The following is a 20,471-nucleotide window of genomic DNA, read 5'->3' as shown; positions in this document are numbered from 1 at the left end:
TGCGAGGATTCAGGTGCAACGTCGATACGCGGAACGGCCGGAGGGTTGCTGAGAAAGCATTCCAACACGAGTGCAGAACGAAGCCGTAATGATAGCGAAGTAGAAGAGGTCGAAAGGAAGAGATCGGTGCCGAACGGAGGTCGAGCACGGTTGCACTCTATCCACGGCCACGACGGCCAGGCCGTCGACTTGGACGGTTTCAGCAATCTCCATGCCAGTTATCCACTTGCGAGAGCTGTTGCACTCGCTCGTGTACCCGGCTACTGCTACTGGGTCAAGCGTCGTTGCCTGCGGGGGCCACGGGAATCTCGCGGTGCATCGGGATGCACCAGTTTCGTACGGGGAAAATAATTACAGTCTGCGTGCCTGATCGGACGCGTACCAACACCGTCCACTTTCCACTTACGCTCGTACCAATGTTAAGGAATGATTGATACTCATTGCCGACAAGTTTCTTTAAGACCAGGTGACAAATGATCGAACATTAACGTTTTCTTCGTCTTCCTTTTGCTCTTTTCTTTTCTTTTTTTCTTTTTTTCAATGGACACGAAAACGATTCGTTAAGCTTACTTTGGCTGCAGGTGAAAATGTACCCGGAGCGAGACACGGTCTCGATTCATTTTTCTTTCGATCAGAAATATTGCGCAAACTCGCTCGGTTCGTCGAGAAAAATTTCTATAGGAGAATCGACTGAATTGGCTCGGTATTTTTCAATCATTTTAATTAAGAGGAACGGTATTCCCGTATTTAGTACGAAAGTGTCGATACAGCTGTTCAATCGAATATTCCGAATTCTATGCCGGTAATCGTCCTGTTAATCGGGGAACACGGGTTAACTCGTGATTTCAATGAAATGATTAAAGAGCAACGAACTTTGTTTCGAAGAATTCCGTCGACTGGAAGCCGAAAGGCATACCCGACCGCATTTCGTGGTAAATTAATACGAAATTCGAAGCTTCGATAATCGAAGCGGTTTAATTCTCTCCCGACGATCACACCTCGATACCGAAATAATTCCCATGCCCGTTTCCCTAGCGGCGAACACCCTTTAACCGACCAATTACCGCAAAAACTTCAATCGAAATACACGTAGCCGAACGTTATTACATCGTACAACCCTTTCTTTTTCATTTTTTGGTATCCTGTTCAGACGTAACGCGCGCATGCGCGTGTTAAATAACTCAACGTGGTAGAAAAAGGTTCCGTACGTGACAGAGAGGAACATCATTACCATCCAGCAAGGAAATTATACTTTCCGAAACGGCCCGGTTGATCTTTCTCACCTCGCGCGTTCATATTTTTCAAAGTCCTGACAGAACGGCGACGAAGCGTGCGTTGTCAGATCGCCAATTTTCCGCGGCTTTAGCGAGCTTTAATGCACGCTGCGAGTAGGTGCCAGCGGATACGAAACGGGCCCGTTCAGCTTGTCTGCCACGTCCTACACGGTTAGCAGCACCGGCAATACACCGCGATAATACGTTTATTACGATAGGCAATTTACGATACACCGTGCAGGCCCGTTCGTGCCTCTTTCCTTTCGACCCGGGTCCACAAGGATCGCTGAATATATACATAACGTCGATCACCGAGGTCCTTCTCCGTTCGCGCTAATGCAACGTGTCGACGCACTTGCAGCGGAATCGACGCGACCGCATACGCAACGTCATTACACGCCAGTTTAACGCCTTAGCTCGCGCCCTCCCTGATTATGATCTCACGTGCACGTCGGACATACAGCTGGACGAACACGATCGGCTAACGATTGCTCTCACGCCAGTCCGCGCCTCTACGATTGAATTAGAAGACGCGTTTCATCGTCGATACTTGATGCCCGCTCGCGGCGGATTACGCGGAGCGAGCGTTGAAAATCTTGACTTCGTTGCGGTTCAGCCGTGACGCGAGACCGACTTCGTTATTGAAAATCAAGAGACGTGAAAGCGTCTTGGTGTCGAGCTGTTGAGAAAGCTGTCTTTAGAGTAGGTATTATTTCTAGTGAAATCTCGCCAGACTAAACTTGAGAAAAATTTGTCAGAAGTCTGATCTATGATTGAGCTGAACTACTGATCATAAAACAGAAGAGCGAAGGATAACGTCAATCGATCATTTCCAATCATAATTTCTTCGAATCATCCGACGTTACAGATACCCAAAATAAAAGATACTAATTCACGAACGAGCTACCAGCAATCAAACGGAAATTCTTGACCCCGGTGCCTCGATCGTACAAGTCGAACGATCGAGCTGAAAGTAAGGCGGAACGCGAGCGCGAACGGGCTGCCGCGTGCGATACAAATTGACAAGGATCTAGCGCGGCTAACCTTGAGCCGGCAGCATTATTTATCGAATTAAGCGCCGGCAAGAGAGTAGGTAGACGGCCGGGACGTAGCGTCCAGACGAGAAAACGGTCCGAGGCCGAGGCTGGAAGGTGGATGCTGGTGCTAGTGGGGGCGTGCGATAGTTCAAGTCGTGAGCGGGCAGCCCCGCCCGACACGACCGAGGAGCATCTCCGTTCTGACCCCCGCTGACTTAGTCGAGGGCTCCTTCCACCGACACCCCGCCACCCTATCCGCGGTCCCACGAGATCCACAGACGACCTCCGTCTTTTTCCCTCTTGCTCCCAGTATCCCTCTCGAATCGATTCCTTTACTCTATCTCCTTCTTAACTATTAACATTGGACTCTGTTGCCTTAGTCTCGCTTCCTCTTCGCGGTCGCCCGAGCCACCCCACCCTGAGGCTGAGCGCAACGCCAAGGGCACCATGTGATCAGGGACCGTTCTGAGCAGGCCTCACGGGCCCCTTGTCTTATGGAGGGGATTCATCGCGAACACTACTCTTTTCCACCTCTCTTCAGGTTCGAATAACGCGAAGATGTACGAAAGAGGGGAAAGAGGAAGGGGAAGAACGAAGGAGAAGAAGAAGAAGAAGAAGAAGAAGAAGGCAGTGATAAGTGTGGGAAGGGCAGGTTGCATAAGGTCTAATATTATGCAAGCGCACACAGGCCTGAATGCGTTAGATCCCTTCAGTCCGACCCCCCTCTCCGCGTTACATCGTGATACTCTACACGGCGTACACGCAGAACATAAGGCCCCGGGTACAAGGGAACGGTTCTCCTGAACGTCAAGGTTCAGGGTTTGCGCGTGCACGTATATACGGAATCGCGAGACCGTGTTGGCACTACCTCCTCCCTCTCTCTTTTCTCTCTGTGTTTGCATTCGTGTGTATACCTTTACCCTGGCTGCATAGAAATCGCAGGAGCGTTGAACCCAGGAAGTGGCCATGAAATAGTCATTCCTGAAAGGTTAACTCTCCTACCGCATCTCGCGGGGCTCTCAGGTCGAGTCTCAAAGTCCGGAAAGTCCGGCGAGGACCAAACGGAGAGACGGATGCGAGATGCGAGGGGGTCGATCGAGTGGATGAGAAACGAACGAAAGGAAAACGAGGGAGGAGAAGAAACGTCGGGATCGCCGGTGTTCCTTTTAACTGATCAATCCTCCGGCGTCTAACGGTCTTTGGCACGAGTCAAAGGACGTAACGACTCTCCGAAGAAGATATAAAAGTCTGCCTCGATTCGCAACTCGTCGCGTCCATAAACGTTTAACGTTTCTCTCTTTCAGGTCCGTCATCTATCAATTTTTGCCCGCCAGCTCTCGATAGCGAGAGGAACAAAGTAAATCAATAATTCCGTTCCCACGGGCGAACTACGAACTATTATCGATCGACTCTCGAACAGAGAGAGGTCAGAGATCGAACGAAACGTCGAACGTGTCAAAATTTGATCGGACCTTACACACAGTTCGACCGACACCGGACGAAGAAGACCGGTCGCGTATAGTTCGACCGTTCGTCTCTCTTTCGTTCTCTCTAGCCGCTTCTCTCTCCTCCCCTCTCTCGATGCACGATGTGGCTACGTCGAGTACCTACGGAAGAGTAGTACCGGGGTACCCTGCAGGCCACGAAGGTCACAGGGCTAAGGCACTTCTCACGCCCCCGCCATGTCGGAGAGGAGCACCCCACTTAGACCGACTGTACATACCTTAACGCGGCCGATTAGTATACGTGCTTAATTACCGGTAACGTGCGTGCACCACGCCGGGTATCGATCATGCCGTGCCAGCCGGCCCGGAATCATGAAAAAGGGTTGGACGTCACTGACGCTTCCTGGATTACATTTTAAGAAGCATGATTCCGCGCCTACCCTTTTTTTCTTACGATTAACTTCACTCGCGAGAAATTGCACCAAGTATCTATACCGATCTTAACGAGAATTTTCGAACAGACAAACTCTTTCTGAAAAATAATTTTCACAGAAGCACATATTACTTTGCAAATATTTCAATTAGCATAATAATTGGCGAGGAGTGCTATTTATAAAAGATTTTTATTATTCGACGCAATTCGAGCGCATCGAAGAAACCAACGCCTCGGTGCCTCCATTAAAGCTTAATCGAGATATACTGATTCGACGTACACCTGATCTAGTGTTCAAAGATCAACGATCTTGGTGACTGGCTTCGATCCTCGAAATGTCAGCCGGCTATCGCTCCTCTAATAGAACGAGCAGAGGCGACTCGAGGCGGCCACGGTACAAGAGGACATAATGTCAAGGGAACCATCGCGCCATTGTACCGCGCGCTCAGAGAAAAAGAAAAATGATGAATGGTTCCGGGTTGAGGATGGACGCGTTGCCGTCTCCTTCTCTGGACAGTTTTCGGTTCATCCTCGTTCCATCGCGGATGCGTAGGCACACGAATGTCTGCAAACTATCTCTAGCTAAGCAACGCGCGCGCCTTTCGATTCTGTTAATCAATCGAGCTAAGCCTTTCTACATCCGGGGGCACGTCAAGGATTTTAACGATCCTCCATGGTACCTGTTATATCCTCGGACCACGCTAACCTCTCTATTTGGTTGGCTAATTTAATCCAAGATTCGGCCCCTCGATTATACTTAATTTCTTTGAAAGTATGTCGCTACTGTTTACAGTCCGCGTTTTTTATCGAGTAAGATACATTCCCGATGAAAGGTGAGCGGTTCGACTCGACTCGTAAAGGTTCTTTTATATTATCCATCGAGAGGAGGAACGTTTATGGAACGTGTTAAGTAAAATCTAAAATCTAACATCTTGTATAAATTATGACCGTTCGTCGCGACGCGATAAGGTGTGTACAGTACGCTATCGTGCTGTTTGATGACCGCTTCACGAAGAGGAGGAAGAAGAGGATAGGAAGAAATTGACTCGACAAAGTAGAAAGCGGTCGTGAAGATTGCTCTTTGGTAGAGACGCGTTTCCATCGTCGCGGCTTACACAAGCTGACGGGTTTAGGTACTCGAAAAAGAGTTAGGAAAGGCGGCGAAGGAAGAAGGTGGTGGAGGAGTAGGAGGTCGGACACGAAGAAGGAACGGTACCGACCGTTTACACCGTGACGAGGACGAAAACGTGGCGCAACGGAACGTTGGCGTTATGTAAAAGCGTAAAACGACTTAAAGATTCGCCTCACGCTTTGCTCCTCTTCTCTCGACGCGAAGACCAACTTCTTCCATGCTCTTACAATATTTCTCTTTCTCTCTCTAGTTCCCCGCGCCTCTAACATTCGTTCGTCTATTCGTCCCTGGACGTTTTTCGAATTCTCTTTTTTAACCCACGTCCCTCGAACGAGACGCGCGTTGCATCAGCATATTAATTAAAAACGAGCCGTTAAATATTTTTATCGTATAACGTCATGCTGATTGTAAAGTGCTAATAAATTAGCCAGAGGCGCATACGGACCAGTCGTAACCAAGGTAAATATTTATTACGTGTAATATGCTTTTTGCCGAATGCCAGAGCAAACGTATGATTAATCGTCTAGAATCATCGGCGTGTATCTTGCACGGGATCAAAGCGTCAAGTAAAAAGTGCAGGCTTCGCATTAAAGGAGTCAAGGTGAGCCTGATGGTTATCGATTCGGAAAGAACAACAACAGGTGTCTGATTCGGTAACGACCTGGACAATTACAACTAACTTTCGTTTAATACAGTTATTATAAACGTTATGTCATTTTAGAAAAGAAAAGTAGGTAGGAGAAATGATCAGTTCTAGAAATAAGTAAAATAAATGAAATGTTTGAAAATTAATTAAAAATTATTAAAATTATATAGAACGAAGAAATAAATAGCCTTATAGGGACACTGCATCGTTTCGATATTGTTCGGTTTTAGAATGATCAAACGAAAACCAATCAAATGAATATAAATATCTATCTATTACGTTCGTATATCTATTTTATGCATCTGCTTATGGGTTCGATCGATTTACAGCCGGCCATAAATCAAAGCGACGTAAGCCACGTTAACAACGATTTATTTCAACTGGGCCGAACTTTATCGACGCCTACGAGGATTTCACCTGTACAGGTAGATTCTTCGGTATAAAAGCTTGGAGGAAGAAAAATTCCAAACAGATTTATTAACTCGACGCGTGCGTTCATTATCAACGACAAGTACTCGCAACAGTAAATTCATTCGACGAATGTTTCGAATACCGTGTTCTCCACCGAGTGGAGGTGAATTATCGTTGGTACCGCGATGAAAACAGCATAAAATGCACTTTTATGGTCCCCGTTTGTGGTCCAACTAAAAAGGCATCAAACCTGAATCGAAAGAATTAAATCTTTATCATTTTTCACTTTGGCAGTTAATTTAATCCCTTGCTTCATACTTCCTTAATACTTTTAGTATGGTTGAATTTTGAGCTTAAGGATCGTTGAATGTTATGCATGCATGATATTTCATTTTTCTTTATTTGTTTTAAAATTAAAGCAATAAATATTTAGCTCCGACTGATGCAAGGGGTTAAAATAGAAACTTACACGAGTATTTAGAGCCTTGCCTCGCACCTAACTCTAATTAACGAACGAACTCGTAAGAAGACGATGCTGGAGGAGCGAGGACAAAAGATTTGCGAGAAGAGAGGAGGAAAAGAAGAAGAATAAGAAAGAGAACAGAGGCCTTTATTCGACTTATCTGTTGACAGTGTCGAAACGTTAGGGTCGCGGCTCCGTTCTGCTCGGCTCGACACAACGCGCAATCACTTACAGCCACTCTGATTCGAAGTATCGGCCGCAGAGAACGGCGATAATCGGTGTGTGTTCGTGGAACACTGAATCGATCGTTTGTGTGGAGTCGCGGCGTATATATACGCGTACCCCACGAAGAATCTAAGATGCTATCGTGAAATGCTTGGAGCGCGATATGACCACCGCCTATTGCTACTCGTCTTACCGTCCACTCTCTCTTTCGCTCCGGCAAACGCTTCCCTCTCGCCATCATCCTTTTGCCATTCAACGCGGATTTATCTCGATCGACGGAACATGCCCGCAGCCTGCTCTCTACCTTCGATAAGACCCCATAAACGTCGCCTTAATTGCTGCTAATAAAACTGCGACACTTCGGTGTTCGCCACGGTCTGCCATTCGGATTTCGCGAAAAACTGTTTGCGCGGGCCAAAAATAAAAATCCTGTGTCGAGGGACGGTAGTAAAATCGAGAGATACCGTGAAGTAGCTTCAGATCCGTACGGGTAATGATCGCGCGCGATCGAGTGCCTTTCCGTTCTTGTATCGACGATAATTGCCTTTCGATCTTAAGACCATTTTCAGAGCTACCATTATCCCAGTGTAAACCCCGATAAACTTTCCTTTGAAAAGAGCTTTTTAATAGATCTATAGAAGGTATTAGTGAATTATAAATTGATAGAAATCATTGAATGAAACTAAACATCTTAAATGTTGCACGGTGGAACCGGATATTCCGGTGGATATAATTATTTTTGCGAATCGCGAAACAAGGATCTGTTCCTGTTTGATATTCGTTTCACGCCGGTGATAAATCTTGTCACGTTAAGGACTACATTCGGACAAACTGATTATCCGTGACGTTTACAAGCTCTTATCATCGAATCTGTTACCGGTCGCCGATTATCGTTTCACCATTCGCCGAAGGTACTTATATCGCGATGCTCGGAACATGCTAGTAGCGGTCCCAGTGTGCACGATAAGAGAGCGTTATGATAACAAGCGGTTATTTGCTGGAGCAACACACGATCCCACGTTGCTACTATGCAACTTGCACGTGCTTCGTCTCTCTGTTTAATTTCTGATCCGCTGCAAAGTCTGTCGCGATTCCCTTATCAGTTCAAACAATTGCCGCGCAACGAGAGGCTGATACCGATAACGATTATTTTGATAATTAGAAGGCGCAGTGGGCGAGTCCCTTGCATCGCTGCCCGCGCAGCACACTTCTCAGAGACAAAAAAATTATACCGGACCGTTAATACGGTTACGCATTATCTAGATTGCTACCCGTCGACTTCCGCCGGCCGAGAAACAACACGAGTAATTAATCAAAGACAATCAAACTCTGGGAGCGTCGGTTCAGGCCGACTCCCAACAAACGAAACGCTATCCGTCATCTTCTCTCCGTTAAAAGCAAGGGAAAAAAAAGAGAGAGAGAGAGAGAGAGAGAGAGACGAGAGAAGAGGGAGAAGAAGCACGTTGCACAGGTATTCCTCTCCCGGATGTGAATTATACGAAAAGCTCTGACGGCGTGCCTCACGAACCGACCACTTTCTCCGGGAATCTTTCACGAGATATCGATCTGTGCTTTCGAACAACAAAATCCACTCGGGCTGTGATAATTTCGAACGACAAACGGCATTGAACGGCGAGACGCTTTGTCCCCAGGCTCGCTCCGACAGGTGCTTTGTTTAATTATTCGCCGAGGTAGACGACAAAGCCGCCTCACTCGACTACACCTCGCAATTACGCTAATAATATTCATTGCCGTGGAATCGCGCAATTGTCGTTGCCCCTGGTGTGCAGATGGGGACGAGCTTTGAATCGTTTATTGTGATTTCAAATTGCGATAAACGTAGCTGTTAATAACGCGAACAAAAGAAGCGGGTCAATTTTTAATTTAACTGTAATTTATACGTTAACCCTTTGCAGACGATCGACGTACATGTGTCCAAACATAATTGTTATAGTAATTTATAATTCTGTACTTGTGGTGTTAGATTCTTGACACAAAATACAGCTATGAATGCAGCCAATAAAAATTTATAATACATGTTTTGAAGGATGGAATTATTACTTCTTTTATTTTAAATTAATAATACTAATAATACCATCCTCAAAGGGTTAAATTAGCAGAGATTCGGCTTCGCCATTCCAAATTTAAAAGCAACAGCAGACATGATACGAGTAACCGAGAATCGAGTCCCATATTAATTGCGATCGGCACGGAATGCAAATGACCAACGACCTTCGGCAAATTTCTAATTTCACCGCGACTCTATATGCGAGGAGTACCACCGAGTCGGCGAATCACTTTCGCACGTTGGCCCTTTTACCGAATCATTGCACGCCCCAACGTGGACAGACGTTTACGTACGCAAACAAGTGACGTCAGTTTCGGGATCCGTGGGACATCGGTGTATCCGTGGATCGAACACGTGACAAGTTTCCTTTATAACGCGAGACACGTTTCGAAAAGGGAGTCAAAGGGGCACCGATGAAAGCTGGGACGCGTAACAACGAAGCAACGTTAATGCGCGATGATCGTCAACTTTTACGTGATCTTACCAGGTAACCCGCTAGAAAGCCGACTGTTAATGACTCCACGACCATAACGTAGAAAAAGAAAAAAAAAATTGAGAAGAACAGTGTAAATTCCTCTTTTAGAATTCGACGTCCTTAATTGCCGTTTTTCGTGCAACGAACCTCTGCCGTGGCATTAAAGATAACATTTATAAAGAGTCAAAAGTTTATACCGAGAGAAGATACAACTCTTGCGCGTATGAGAAACCTTTGATTGTTCGTTTTATGAAGCGATCAACCGCGTGATTTATCGCCGTCCATCATCGAAAACAGAAGCTCCTAATTGCCATTTTTATTCGTCGAATCATCCACAAGTTTCTCACGAACGTGTCGCAACGATTCGTCTCGTTCTTTCGAAATTTCGCATCACTGCTCCGGATTCTTTCTAGCTTTGAAAAAGTTCCTTGTTCGCGCTCGAAATGTCAAGAGGCATGTTTAGAAAGGTATTCAAAATAGACCGTGAGATTCAGCAGGGATCGAGTCGCGTTTTACAATGTCAGAGAGAAATCATAGTAACCCTGATCGCTCCGTGTAATTTTAATCCACCTTTGTTGGGACACTTTTGAAACACATTTGAAATACATTTCGTGCAAGAATTTTTATTTTTCGTTGCGTCAACATGCCTCCGGATATCCCGAACGCGGTCGAGCCGCTGAATGTGCAACGAGAACCAAGTCGAAACGCGTATATGGTGTCCACGCACGATCGGAATTTTCCGATAGCCAGCGAGTAACGATTTATGGACACGAGCTGGTTATACGTGGCTTCGAGTTTGGGCTTAAAATATATCAACAATATCAGTTATAAAACAGTAGAACCTCGGAGGCAACAACGGTGCTACAGCATTGAAAAGTTTCACCCTCTCTTGCAGGGGCGGAATTTAATACTAAGACATAAGCTTGGTATTGATTTTCTGTATTAGGTAATTATATCAGTTAACCCTGGCCTTTGTTGACCCAACATAATAAATATGATAATACCCCACCATCATTGAACGAGTCGAGACATTTTCACCCTTAAGAGAAGTTTCTCCTTCGCACTTGGCTATCGTATTCGATCCAACGCAAGTTTTTAATATTTAGAGATGGTCAAAGAGCGTCGAACAAATTGCCTATTCCCTATCAGTGCAGTGCAATTTGCAAGAGAAAAGTATTCCCGTCGTTTCCGAGCGACGAACACAGCGACGAGAGCGTTGACTATAAGACAACGATGCCCTGGGGCAAGGACTACGGGTTGCGACCCCAATCGCATTCGGACTCCGCTTTGCGCAGGTGTGCGTGGTCATTAATCCAGAAATGGAAGTGAATGCGGGACCAAATGTTAGCCAGGAGCGCGGACCACGCGTTACTCGCTTGTCTCTTTCACCTCTTCCTTTTCCTCGATTTCTTTCTTTTATCCCTCGGCTGTGATTCAGGTAAATAAAAAAGAGGCGTGGCCCGTGCCCCCGACCGAGCAATTTCGCGGTTCCAACTCTTTAAGTGTACCCACGTTGTACGCCACTTTACGCGACGAACGACTTTTTACCTGACAGTCGCCTATATGAAACTGGTACCTCTCTGAACGGCCATTAAGCTCGCTTAGGATCGTTTCAGGGACCAACGACTTCTTACCCGGCGGTGTTTCGCTTCAACCATCAGATATCGTACGAAGCTAAACGTAATTTCATTTTCCGCGAGAAATTCGAGATATATACTCGGATGAATTAGATACCGAGTATAGCGCGATGCGTGGGGAATTGATTTTCCAAATTTTTCACGCTCATGAAACGGCGGAAGGAGTGTATACTGTAACTTTAACTACTTTAATCCGAGTAATTTCAGTAAGGAAATGGAAGATCGTCTGAAAGGGAAACTCTGTTAAAGGAAATGATAGAAAACAATTTACCGGTAAATCGATCGTCGCGGCTAATCGTTTACGTTCGCGCTGCGCAAGGACGCAGTGTATCGGCTCCGTAGCCTTGGCTCGTTCGTAAAAGCCGCGTCGCTTTTCCATAGAATGGCCCGAGTCGGTGGGCTCGTCCGCGAACGGTATGCAGAAAAAATGCAACATAATTAACCCATAAAGCAACGCAATCGCCGGAGATCTCCACGGTTTACCCATAAGCGAGAGCTTGACCACTTTCGAGCCACGCTATTCAACGCGTATACACGGTTGCACGCACACTAGAGTGAATCGACCACGCGCTCCTAGAGACAGGGAATAGACGATAGGCGGTTTCCTTCGCCTTCGGTTCGTAATGTAGATTCTACGGTGTTGCGAACGTTGGAATTTTAAACACGCCTCACCGACCGGCATTTATTGCAACCAGGCGTTAACTGCGCTAAAAGATCTACCGGTGGTGGAGAACCGCGTTCGAGATACGTCCAGTATGTTAATCGAATTGCCTGTTCCTTCGGCTAATTGTTATACGAACGCTCCTGTTTTATGCCTCTCTTTCATTCAAACTCTTTCTGGTTATGGAGTTTAGAGTATGGTTAACACGTTGAATACTGACCGTGAATCTTAATGTATCAGTAAAAAGCATTGAAATGAAATAAAGTGTAATATTTGTAAAATTTTTTGATTTTATCAACTATAATTGATTAAACGTATTATGATTTATGATATAACAAAAATTGAATTTCAGTGCTGTAAGCAAATTATACGAAATTAGCATTTAACGTGTTAACCGAACAGAGATGCCGAAGAATAAATTCGAAACCTACTGGGACGAGTTAGTTGTCTTAACGCAAATTACCTACGCGTTACGCGTCAGTCTAACGAGCTTTTAATCGCTTGATTGCCTTATGGTTTCATATACCAACGGTTAATAAATGGATGAATATTAATAGGTAAGCAAGAGGAGGTTTCTATGTTTGTAGAAACTTCTTTAGGAGTTGGTAAACGTAACGTAACTCTCCTGCTACGCGAAGATCGTATCGTTGTCCACTCATTAAATTTCGCTTTAGATCAATTACGAGATACGCTGACACTTTAACATCCGAATTTTCGTCCGGTAATTGACGAGTACATGCATGCATCATTAAATTTCGTTCACTCACCGATGGAGATGGAGAACGGAGGAGGCGTGGGCGTCGTCGAAGGCGAAGGGATTTTTCTAGAGGCGGCAGTAATTATAGCTGCTGGACTATACCGAGGCACCTGTAACACCACAGGAGTTTTCACGGACAGGTCCACTGGTTCCAGCTGCACCGGCGGTCCTGACGCCTGAAATATAAACAAATATCATGGTTAAAATGAAATCAAATAAATAAATAAATTTTTTATCATTCAAATACAAATTAATAATACTTCTATAATTGGCTGTGTAATAGCCAATATAAAAATTCTTTAAAATAGTTTAAATCCTTTCTAAAGATCATGCAACGTTAAAAAATGATTTGGAAAGATCCCAGGTCCTACGATCGAAGCTATCGCGACCATACGATCGAACAACCGATCTGAAATGCCCACGAGTGCAGCCGATAAATCGATAGCCAAACGTACCAGCTTCATACCTGGCTTATCTGCAGCCGTGCTCGATGCTAGTAGCAAGCCCAAGGGCAATTAGCATAACTAGCGTTGCCACTGACATGGACTAATCACGACGAGTTCCCACGAGACCCGAATGACCCGAGTCTGTCGACTGTCTGTGCGATTATCAACGCTGTATCACTTCCTCGATCCGTATTGTTTAATATATGCAACGAAAACGCAATAAAATGCACTTTACAATTTTCCGAATCACGATACAAAGGGAAATAAGTCCAACCACGACGCGAGTCGCCGAAATACTGAGGCAATATGTTCGATGGTGTCTTTCAAGAGGGTCGAACGATAACAACATTCCGGTCTCGCGATTGATCCTAATCCTCGCGTTTATGTTTACACCGCCGGTACCGTAAGCCGAGGCAAGCTCGAAGCCTAGCTCAAACAAAAGATTTTCACGATACGCTTTCATGGAATTTCAAAATTTTTTTCTTTTGTTTCGAGATAAGATTTCAAGAGCGAGGTTGGCAGAGTAATTTAAAGGAGCGTAATTTCACATTTTTCTAATATTCGGATAATTATACGATCATAGTCGGTGTTGGCCTGTCGCTTGCGCTTAATTACTTGTATATTTCCATCCGTTTGAGAAGATTTATGACCATGGCACACGCGAAAACAACATCGAAACGTAAGGAATTTTATTCTAATTTTCACTCGTGTTGATTGCGATCCTGATGTTGCAGATTAATAAACCTCCGGATTAAGACTCAAGTGAAATAAAATGAGGTTATCATTAAAAATAAAAACTCGATACAATTCGCATACATAAGAATAGAGAAAGTTTTAATTTTTCAAGTCTTTCAAGTCCACCTGTGTATTTGTCACCTGCGTGATTCGATTATAAGGCAACGGGGTTAAAACGATTCATTAATTCAACTAACGCCTGCCGTACTAGTCTTTCACCCTGTGATAAAAAGCAGATACGAAAAGCTAGGCGACGCGAAACACTGAAAAGGATGATACTGATCCGCTATCAGTCGTTTCAATGCAACCTGTTTCGGCGAGCAAGAAGAAGCCGTCGTACGCGCGAGCGACAACGAAAAACAGCCATTTTGTATTCTACGTGGACGCGCGAGGAGTCGTGCCGGTATCGGATTTACAAAACAGTCGGACGGAAGATCAGATTTACAATGGCGCGGCGTTGCTTCGACCACCGAGACCGATTGTTTCCACGTAATGTCTTGACGAAACGTGGGAATGTTCGAGCATATATCGACGATGAAAAACAACCGCCCCCGCGATACAACTATCATGGCACCAACGAACGAACGGTATCGGTTCGTGGTACACGATACCATAGCTAATAACGACTTCTTCGAGACGACCGTGTCGTATAACTGTGTGAAACGACGGTAACGCGAACAGCACGTAAACAATGCGACTTTGCTTGTTACTACACATTCAAAAACACCAACTTACTGTAAAGAGTCCGACATCGGTTCCTCCGATTCCTCTCCTTCAAAGCTGGCACCCTCTAGCCAACACCTTGCAACACGACATTGACCTATTCCAAATCTCTATCATCAAACTAAAACACTCCATATACGCAGCACTGTTATAAACTTTTCCGGACATTATGTAATAACACAAGACGGAAACTGATATATTGCGACTATAGCACGCGATCTCTAGAGTGAACATAGCAACACACTGCATACTTATTTTACTCCGTTTACTACGCACCACTAGCGCCACCATAAAACTATGCGAGTACTACTCCCGCAATTTCCCGCGTATGAATATGCATATGTATAAGTTTAAATATGTCACACATAATTTTACTTCTCGGAAGATTTACAATGTTCATTATCGCCTATGTCGAATAAGTAAATAAATTGTGAAACTATTCCTTAGTCATTTTGATAGGGAAAATGGTATATCTATTCCCTTGATTAATAATAAATATCTGTAATTTCAGATGTTACGAAGAGAATACTACATTTTAATTTATATAGCCTGGATTTTACAAATGATAGAAATTAATATTGTATTCGATAATAGGGGGCTGTCTGATACCTTGATTCTCTACCCTATTTTCTAAAAGCCTACACACGTTATATATCTTACATTTTACCTTGATGTTAAATTACAGTACAAAGTTTCAAAACAACCCAACAGCTGTTTCAGACAGCAGGTACAAATTGAACGGTGGTCTATAATGTTAAAAGCAGTTTGTTTATGATAATAGTTGGACATTCGTAACCGCGAATCGTGTCTAAAACAGGAGGAACTTGCGAAACGGAACGGTGAATCGATCCAAAAAGAGATACTCGTCACGCGAGACACGCCCATGCCAGCGTTCCCGTTTTCAGGAAACTCGTCGTTACGTGCATTTGTTATTCATGACCAGGGACGTGGGTCTAGCCTGTAGTTTCGGCCACGACAATGAAATCGTAATGCCATACACGTCGCGAAGCACCGAGACATCGGTGTCTTTGCAATTCTATGCTTCTAATTAAGGAACCGACTAATCGATGTTGACACTCGACAGAGAAACGCTTTCGATATAAACAATACCTATTTTTGCAAATTAAATTTAAGATTCGACCATTGTTGATAATAAAAAGAAACGTGAAAATTTGTAATTTGAATATATAACATTTTTTCTCTAATTAAATTTGACTTTACAAATGATCCACCGCAATTATGAATTGTATTCATACTAGATAAGTATTAAAAAAAATTGTTTAACATAATTTGTCCCCTGCAGAACACGATACTTTGATCTCCTATGGAAAAAAGAGCGAAACGAAGGTGATCGAACAACTTCGTGGATGAAATCAAACGACGTATTAAATTCGCGATGACTAATGAAAGACCGGGTAAACTGTTCTTAATGATGCCAGTACGCTCGAGATATATAAGGAACGTACATATGTACCAGCTTATATACTGTATATTATACGTACATATATTCCCACAGTAGCGACTGGTAATGAGAATATAACGTTCATCAATCATTCGTTAGGCAATCCGCGACCGAACGACTCCCTCTGGAATTAATTTAATTACTACAAATGTTTCGCGATAAAAATGGCCGACGATCAATACGTTGTCAGCTTTAACTTGTACCATGTATAATTGTTCCCGGTTCATGTGCAAATTTATGCAAACCAACACCTATGATCGAACGTTCGGTCGGTTTCGAAAAGAAAGAAGAAAAAAAATCGGAGTAGTGCAGCGTGGCATCGTAAAGCGTTATTAGATCGGTTAAACGTAATTAAGAAAATTTAATATGGATAATGACCTCTAATAAATGTAATAATATGTTAGCAGCCGGTGATCGATAACTTTTAATGAGCCGTCATCTTAGGAAATTGATACCCAGGTTCTTTCATTTGTCAGCCGTGTGTTGAAGAAAAAAAAAAAAAGCGGGAAGAAACACTGAACGAATATTATCTCGAAGGCAGCAGCTAGCTGCGAGTCAGCCAGGTAATTAAGCGTTACACAACCTGGAGAAATATGTACCAGTCTGCTTGCGATCGACCAAAATTTCTGCTCTGCATTTCAAAATTAAACTCTCTATAAAAAATATGAACAATACCTTTGCGAATCCTCGTGGCTAACTTTTGACCTCAAATTATTTTTTTACGTAGCATTCATCAGTCTTAAAATTGGTTCGCTGGTAGACTCGTTAATTACAATTTATTGATTGATATTTTTTCACAATATCTCTCTGTACGAGGGTTGTTTAATAATTGCTGTTAAGAACGATGTAAGTCTACCATTATGGGTACTTTTCGTTCAGTCATCATGATCGGTACCAAACAGATAATTACCCAAGAAGAACATAGATAGCGAGCCTAGATAGAGCCTCTAATCACTCTATTCAACTACGTCATAGGGTATTTGCATGTTCGATCCTGATAGACCCTCCGTGCACTTCGACCCTTCGCAATTTTATAGAACGTTGATTAGAATCGCAGATGCAAGATCCGCGAGGAAAATCGATGCATCGAAGGATAACGTTATAGGAAAGAATGCTTTGAAACGCGAACGTCTAAGGCTAAGTTCGATGAATAAATTAGCCGAAGAGTCCTGGCCCTTCCCGAGGATCACAGGCGAACGTGTACACAACGATCGGCTTACGGCTGTCTTTGAAATTATCGGCAAGATCTATCGTGGTCGAAGTAACTACAAGTTATTACGAAGATAAGCCTATTATATATTATACACGGTTTTCTTTTTATTGCGATCCTCTTGCGGTACGCGCCGCGCTTGTGCAAGTTCAACGCGCGCCAGATTAGGTTAACAGCCGATGTAGACATTACCGGAGATAGGGTGTTTATAGGGCAATTTTGGAGACGGTAAATTAGTCTTAATCTTCAGTGTCGAACGATGTTTTCCTCGTCGCTTTTTATTCTTTGCAAACATTTTCCGAGTAGCTAAGTTAGAACAGTTGAAACATTAATTCTCCAAGACCTACAGCATCAATTCACACTCGTAACGTGATACCATCGCATTAAACCATCTCAAGAATCAGCAGTGTCATCATTAATTATTCTTGAGACCGAGGAAAAGTCTCTAATTAAAATTAAAACTTTCATCAACTGGAAAATAAATGAATTTCAAACACCTAACTAATGAATCTTCGTTTCAAAATCATTGAAGTCTTACATATTATCGAAATTTATTTTTCACGAATAAAGGAATTTATTCAGAGGTACATTTATCATACGAGCTTGATATTTCGTCAAATGCGTTCGGTACAATTATCGACCGGACGAAAACATGGTCGATCGAGTTATGCAAAAGAGATACGTATTCCGGCATCTTTTTGCAGGAACGAGCATAGGTGATCCAAAGGCAGGTACGTGTCTGAACGGCAGAACTGTCTTCATTAACGTTCTGCGCGTAGTGGCGGCGAGAGAGCAAGCGGATAAATCAGTTCGCTCGCCGTTGTAAGTCGTTCGGGGCTAATCGAGGCTGACCAAATTAACCGGCGGCGCATGGTGCACGGACCCGCGGAACGCGGTATTATCCTTATTTACCGAGTGGCCATGCACCGTGGCCACCTTCTCTCTCCGATTCTTTGCATCGACCCTTTCACGAAGCCTGCCGAACATAATTCTCGATAAGGATTTATACCTTCCATTCACAACGAAATTCGCTGGCTCGTTTGTAGCCGCGAATTATTCCACTTCACCGCCGAACAAATTGTTCCAGCCATTGTTGTGCCACGCCGGACGAAGTAGAAGTCATCGAAAGCTTTTTAATTTGTTCTTTTTTCTTAAATACAGAAATTTCTCCTTGAATGTTTGAGTGAAAATAAGGAAACCGTACCTTCTTTCTAAAATTCTGTTCGCGGATTCTCAAGGAAACATCTCAGCTGCGTGCTGCATTTCGACGACGCGAGAGAGCAAATTAGAGGCGCGTTTCTGCGAAGCGGAATCGTACGTCCTCGGGTGGATCGTTACAACGGGGACCTTTTTACGAAACTGTCAATCGTGATCGAACGCGGAACCACGTCGTACGGCTCAATTCGAACAGCGGGAATGTTTATGACACTGGTCGTTGGTCACCTTATTTGGGAGCAGCGACGTCTCGTTAAGTGACACGGACGAAATAAAATCGAACAACGTCCACGAAGGAAGCGCTAATTCGATCCACCCTGGACCATCGATTCCATAGCGAACGGTACCTTCATCTCACTTTCGCGTTACTCGCTTCAACGTTCATTTACTTTTTTACCGCGACATCTGCGCCCTGGTTCCACTGTTCTTCAGCATCGAATTCAATTAACCGGACTCGTTGAAGCTTCCACGGTGGTCATCGGCAACCGTGAATACGATTCGTGAAACGCGTTTGCGAAAATTGATCCGCGAACTCTGGGCAACTTTCATCCTCTATGCGAATCTTACGCAACGGATCACATATATATATATATTTATTCCTCGCTATGGAGATGGACTTTCTACCTTTCACCATACTATTCGTAATAAATAATTTATTCCCGTGGAGATAGACTCTCACGCGGTCGATCGTAGAACGATCCACGGCCTCCTAAAAATAATCCAAGGATCTGGGAACCAGCTAGTGTCCCTCGAAACGCGGCTCGCTCCGTGATACTCTGTTCACGTCCGCGAGTGAGGCAAGACGCGTTCTGTTGGACGACCACGTCAAAGAAAGAAGCAACACCGTGTGTACCAGAGAAAGGAGAAAAATAACGGGGATAAAAAATCCTGGGCACGTTTCGCGATACCAGACACGCCTCGTGACATCATCGCTTGATCTCCGGTTCCATGGGGACAAAATCGGAGAAGAGACGGTGAAACGCGGACGAGCAACGAAACGTTTATGGTGTACGGGATGAAAAATGGAACGGAGGAGGATGGAGATTAAACGAGCTCGAACGGTGTTAAAAATGAAAAAAAAATTCGAATAAATATTACAGCTGATTTGTTACCTATGTTAATCTTGTAACTTTTGATTTGAAATAAAATACCAGAGAGTCTCTGTTATCTTTGAGAAACCAAAGTACTTACTTTTCTATCCATCCACCTTTTCACCCTTTCATGTTTTGTCCTTTCCCGATGCGTCTCCTCTCGCGGAATCCGCTGGCTTATCGCGCGTTCCTCGTAAAGATGCCATTGATTATACGCACCGTCCGCGCGCTGAGATATTACGCCTAGTGTGAATATACCGTGCAATAAAGATGCCTGTGCGCGCTGAAGCGAGCTCGCGCGAGTGCATACGCGTGCACATCGGCTGTGAATCGTCTGTGAGCTGGTATGTGCACCGCTTGCGGCGTGTTGGTGAAAGTCGCGGTTGTTTAGATCGATGCAGTCGGCTAATTGCAACGGGACCACCATTGTCCCGCTGGAAAAAGAAGAGACAATACGCTACGGATTCCTCTTTGTCTTAACGTATAAAGCGAGTATATACCTCTTCAAAAATTAACTATTAATTGCAAAAACCATTTTTCTTGATCATTTCAAAGGGGAGTAATAAACAACGCTTCACACCTTAGCCTAGTTTCAAATTAGAAGAATCACTTGGTATTCCACTATTTCATTCCCGCTAATTGACCCGGCAAGTTCAAACTGCCCCCTTCGGGGCACCTTTTCTATCTCGTTCGTAGCGTGAAAGTGTTTAGCGGCATTTCTCCGAGACCCTATACGTCGTCTCCTAATTACACCGAATTCTAAATGAGCTGCTGCACTCGGTAATTACTGTTACCGTCTGCCCATAAGCGTGATCATCATCGTCGAAGATTTCTACTTTGTACTCCGAGAGGGTTCGACTTTCGAGGTGGGAGGGCAGATCGGCTTAGAGAAGAGGCCAGGTAAATGCAGTTTCGCCATCTCGGT

At 44.2% G+C, this 20,471-nt stretch overlaps 1 protein-coding gene across 3 annotated transcripts in view; it reads right to left on the bottom strand.

Moving 5' to 3' along the window:
- Window positions 1-20,471, bottom strand: part of LOC114878768 (Krueppel-like factor 5) — a 245,389-nt gene that overhangs the window by 130,777 nt on the left and 94,141 nt on the right. The window contains exons 2-3 of one of the 3 annotated variants that reach the window (XM_029192924.2): window positions 19,647-19,980; window positions 12,675-12,840 (exon numbers count right to left, since the gene is read on the bottom strand). In XM_029192924.2, coding sequence (XP_029048757.1) covers window positions 12,675-12,840; window positions 19,647-19,973 — 493 coding nt within the window. In that variant the 5' untranslated portion in view covers window positions 19,974-19,980. Of the gene's footprint in view, window positions 1-12,674; window positions 12,841-13,119; window positions 13,411-19,646; window positions 19,981-20,471 lie in introns of those variants that run through there. The other 2 variants (XM_029192943.2, XM_029192933.2) reach the window with 2 other exon arrangements.

The sequence above is a fragment of the Osmia bicornis genome, chromosome 2, assembly GCF_907164935.1.
Source record: "Osmia bicornis bicornis chromosome 2, iOsmBic2.1, whole genome shotgun sequence".
NCBI lineage: Eukaryota > Metazoa > Arthropoda > Insecta > Hymenoptera > Megachilidae > Osmia > Osmia bicornis.
The sequence above is the reverse complement of the archived record's forward strand: the minus strand, read 5'-3'. Positions and strand labels throughout refer to the sequence as shown.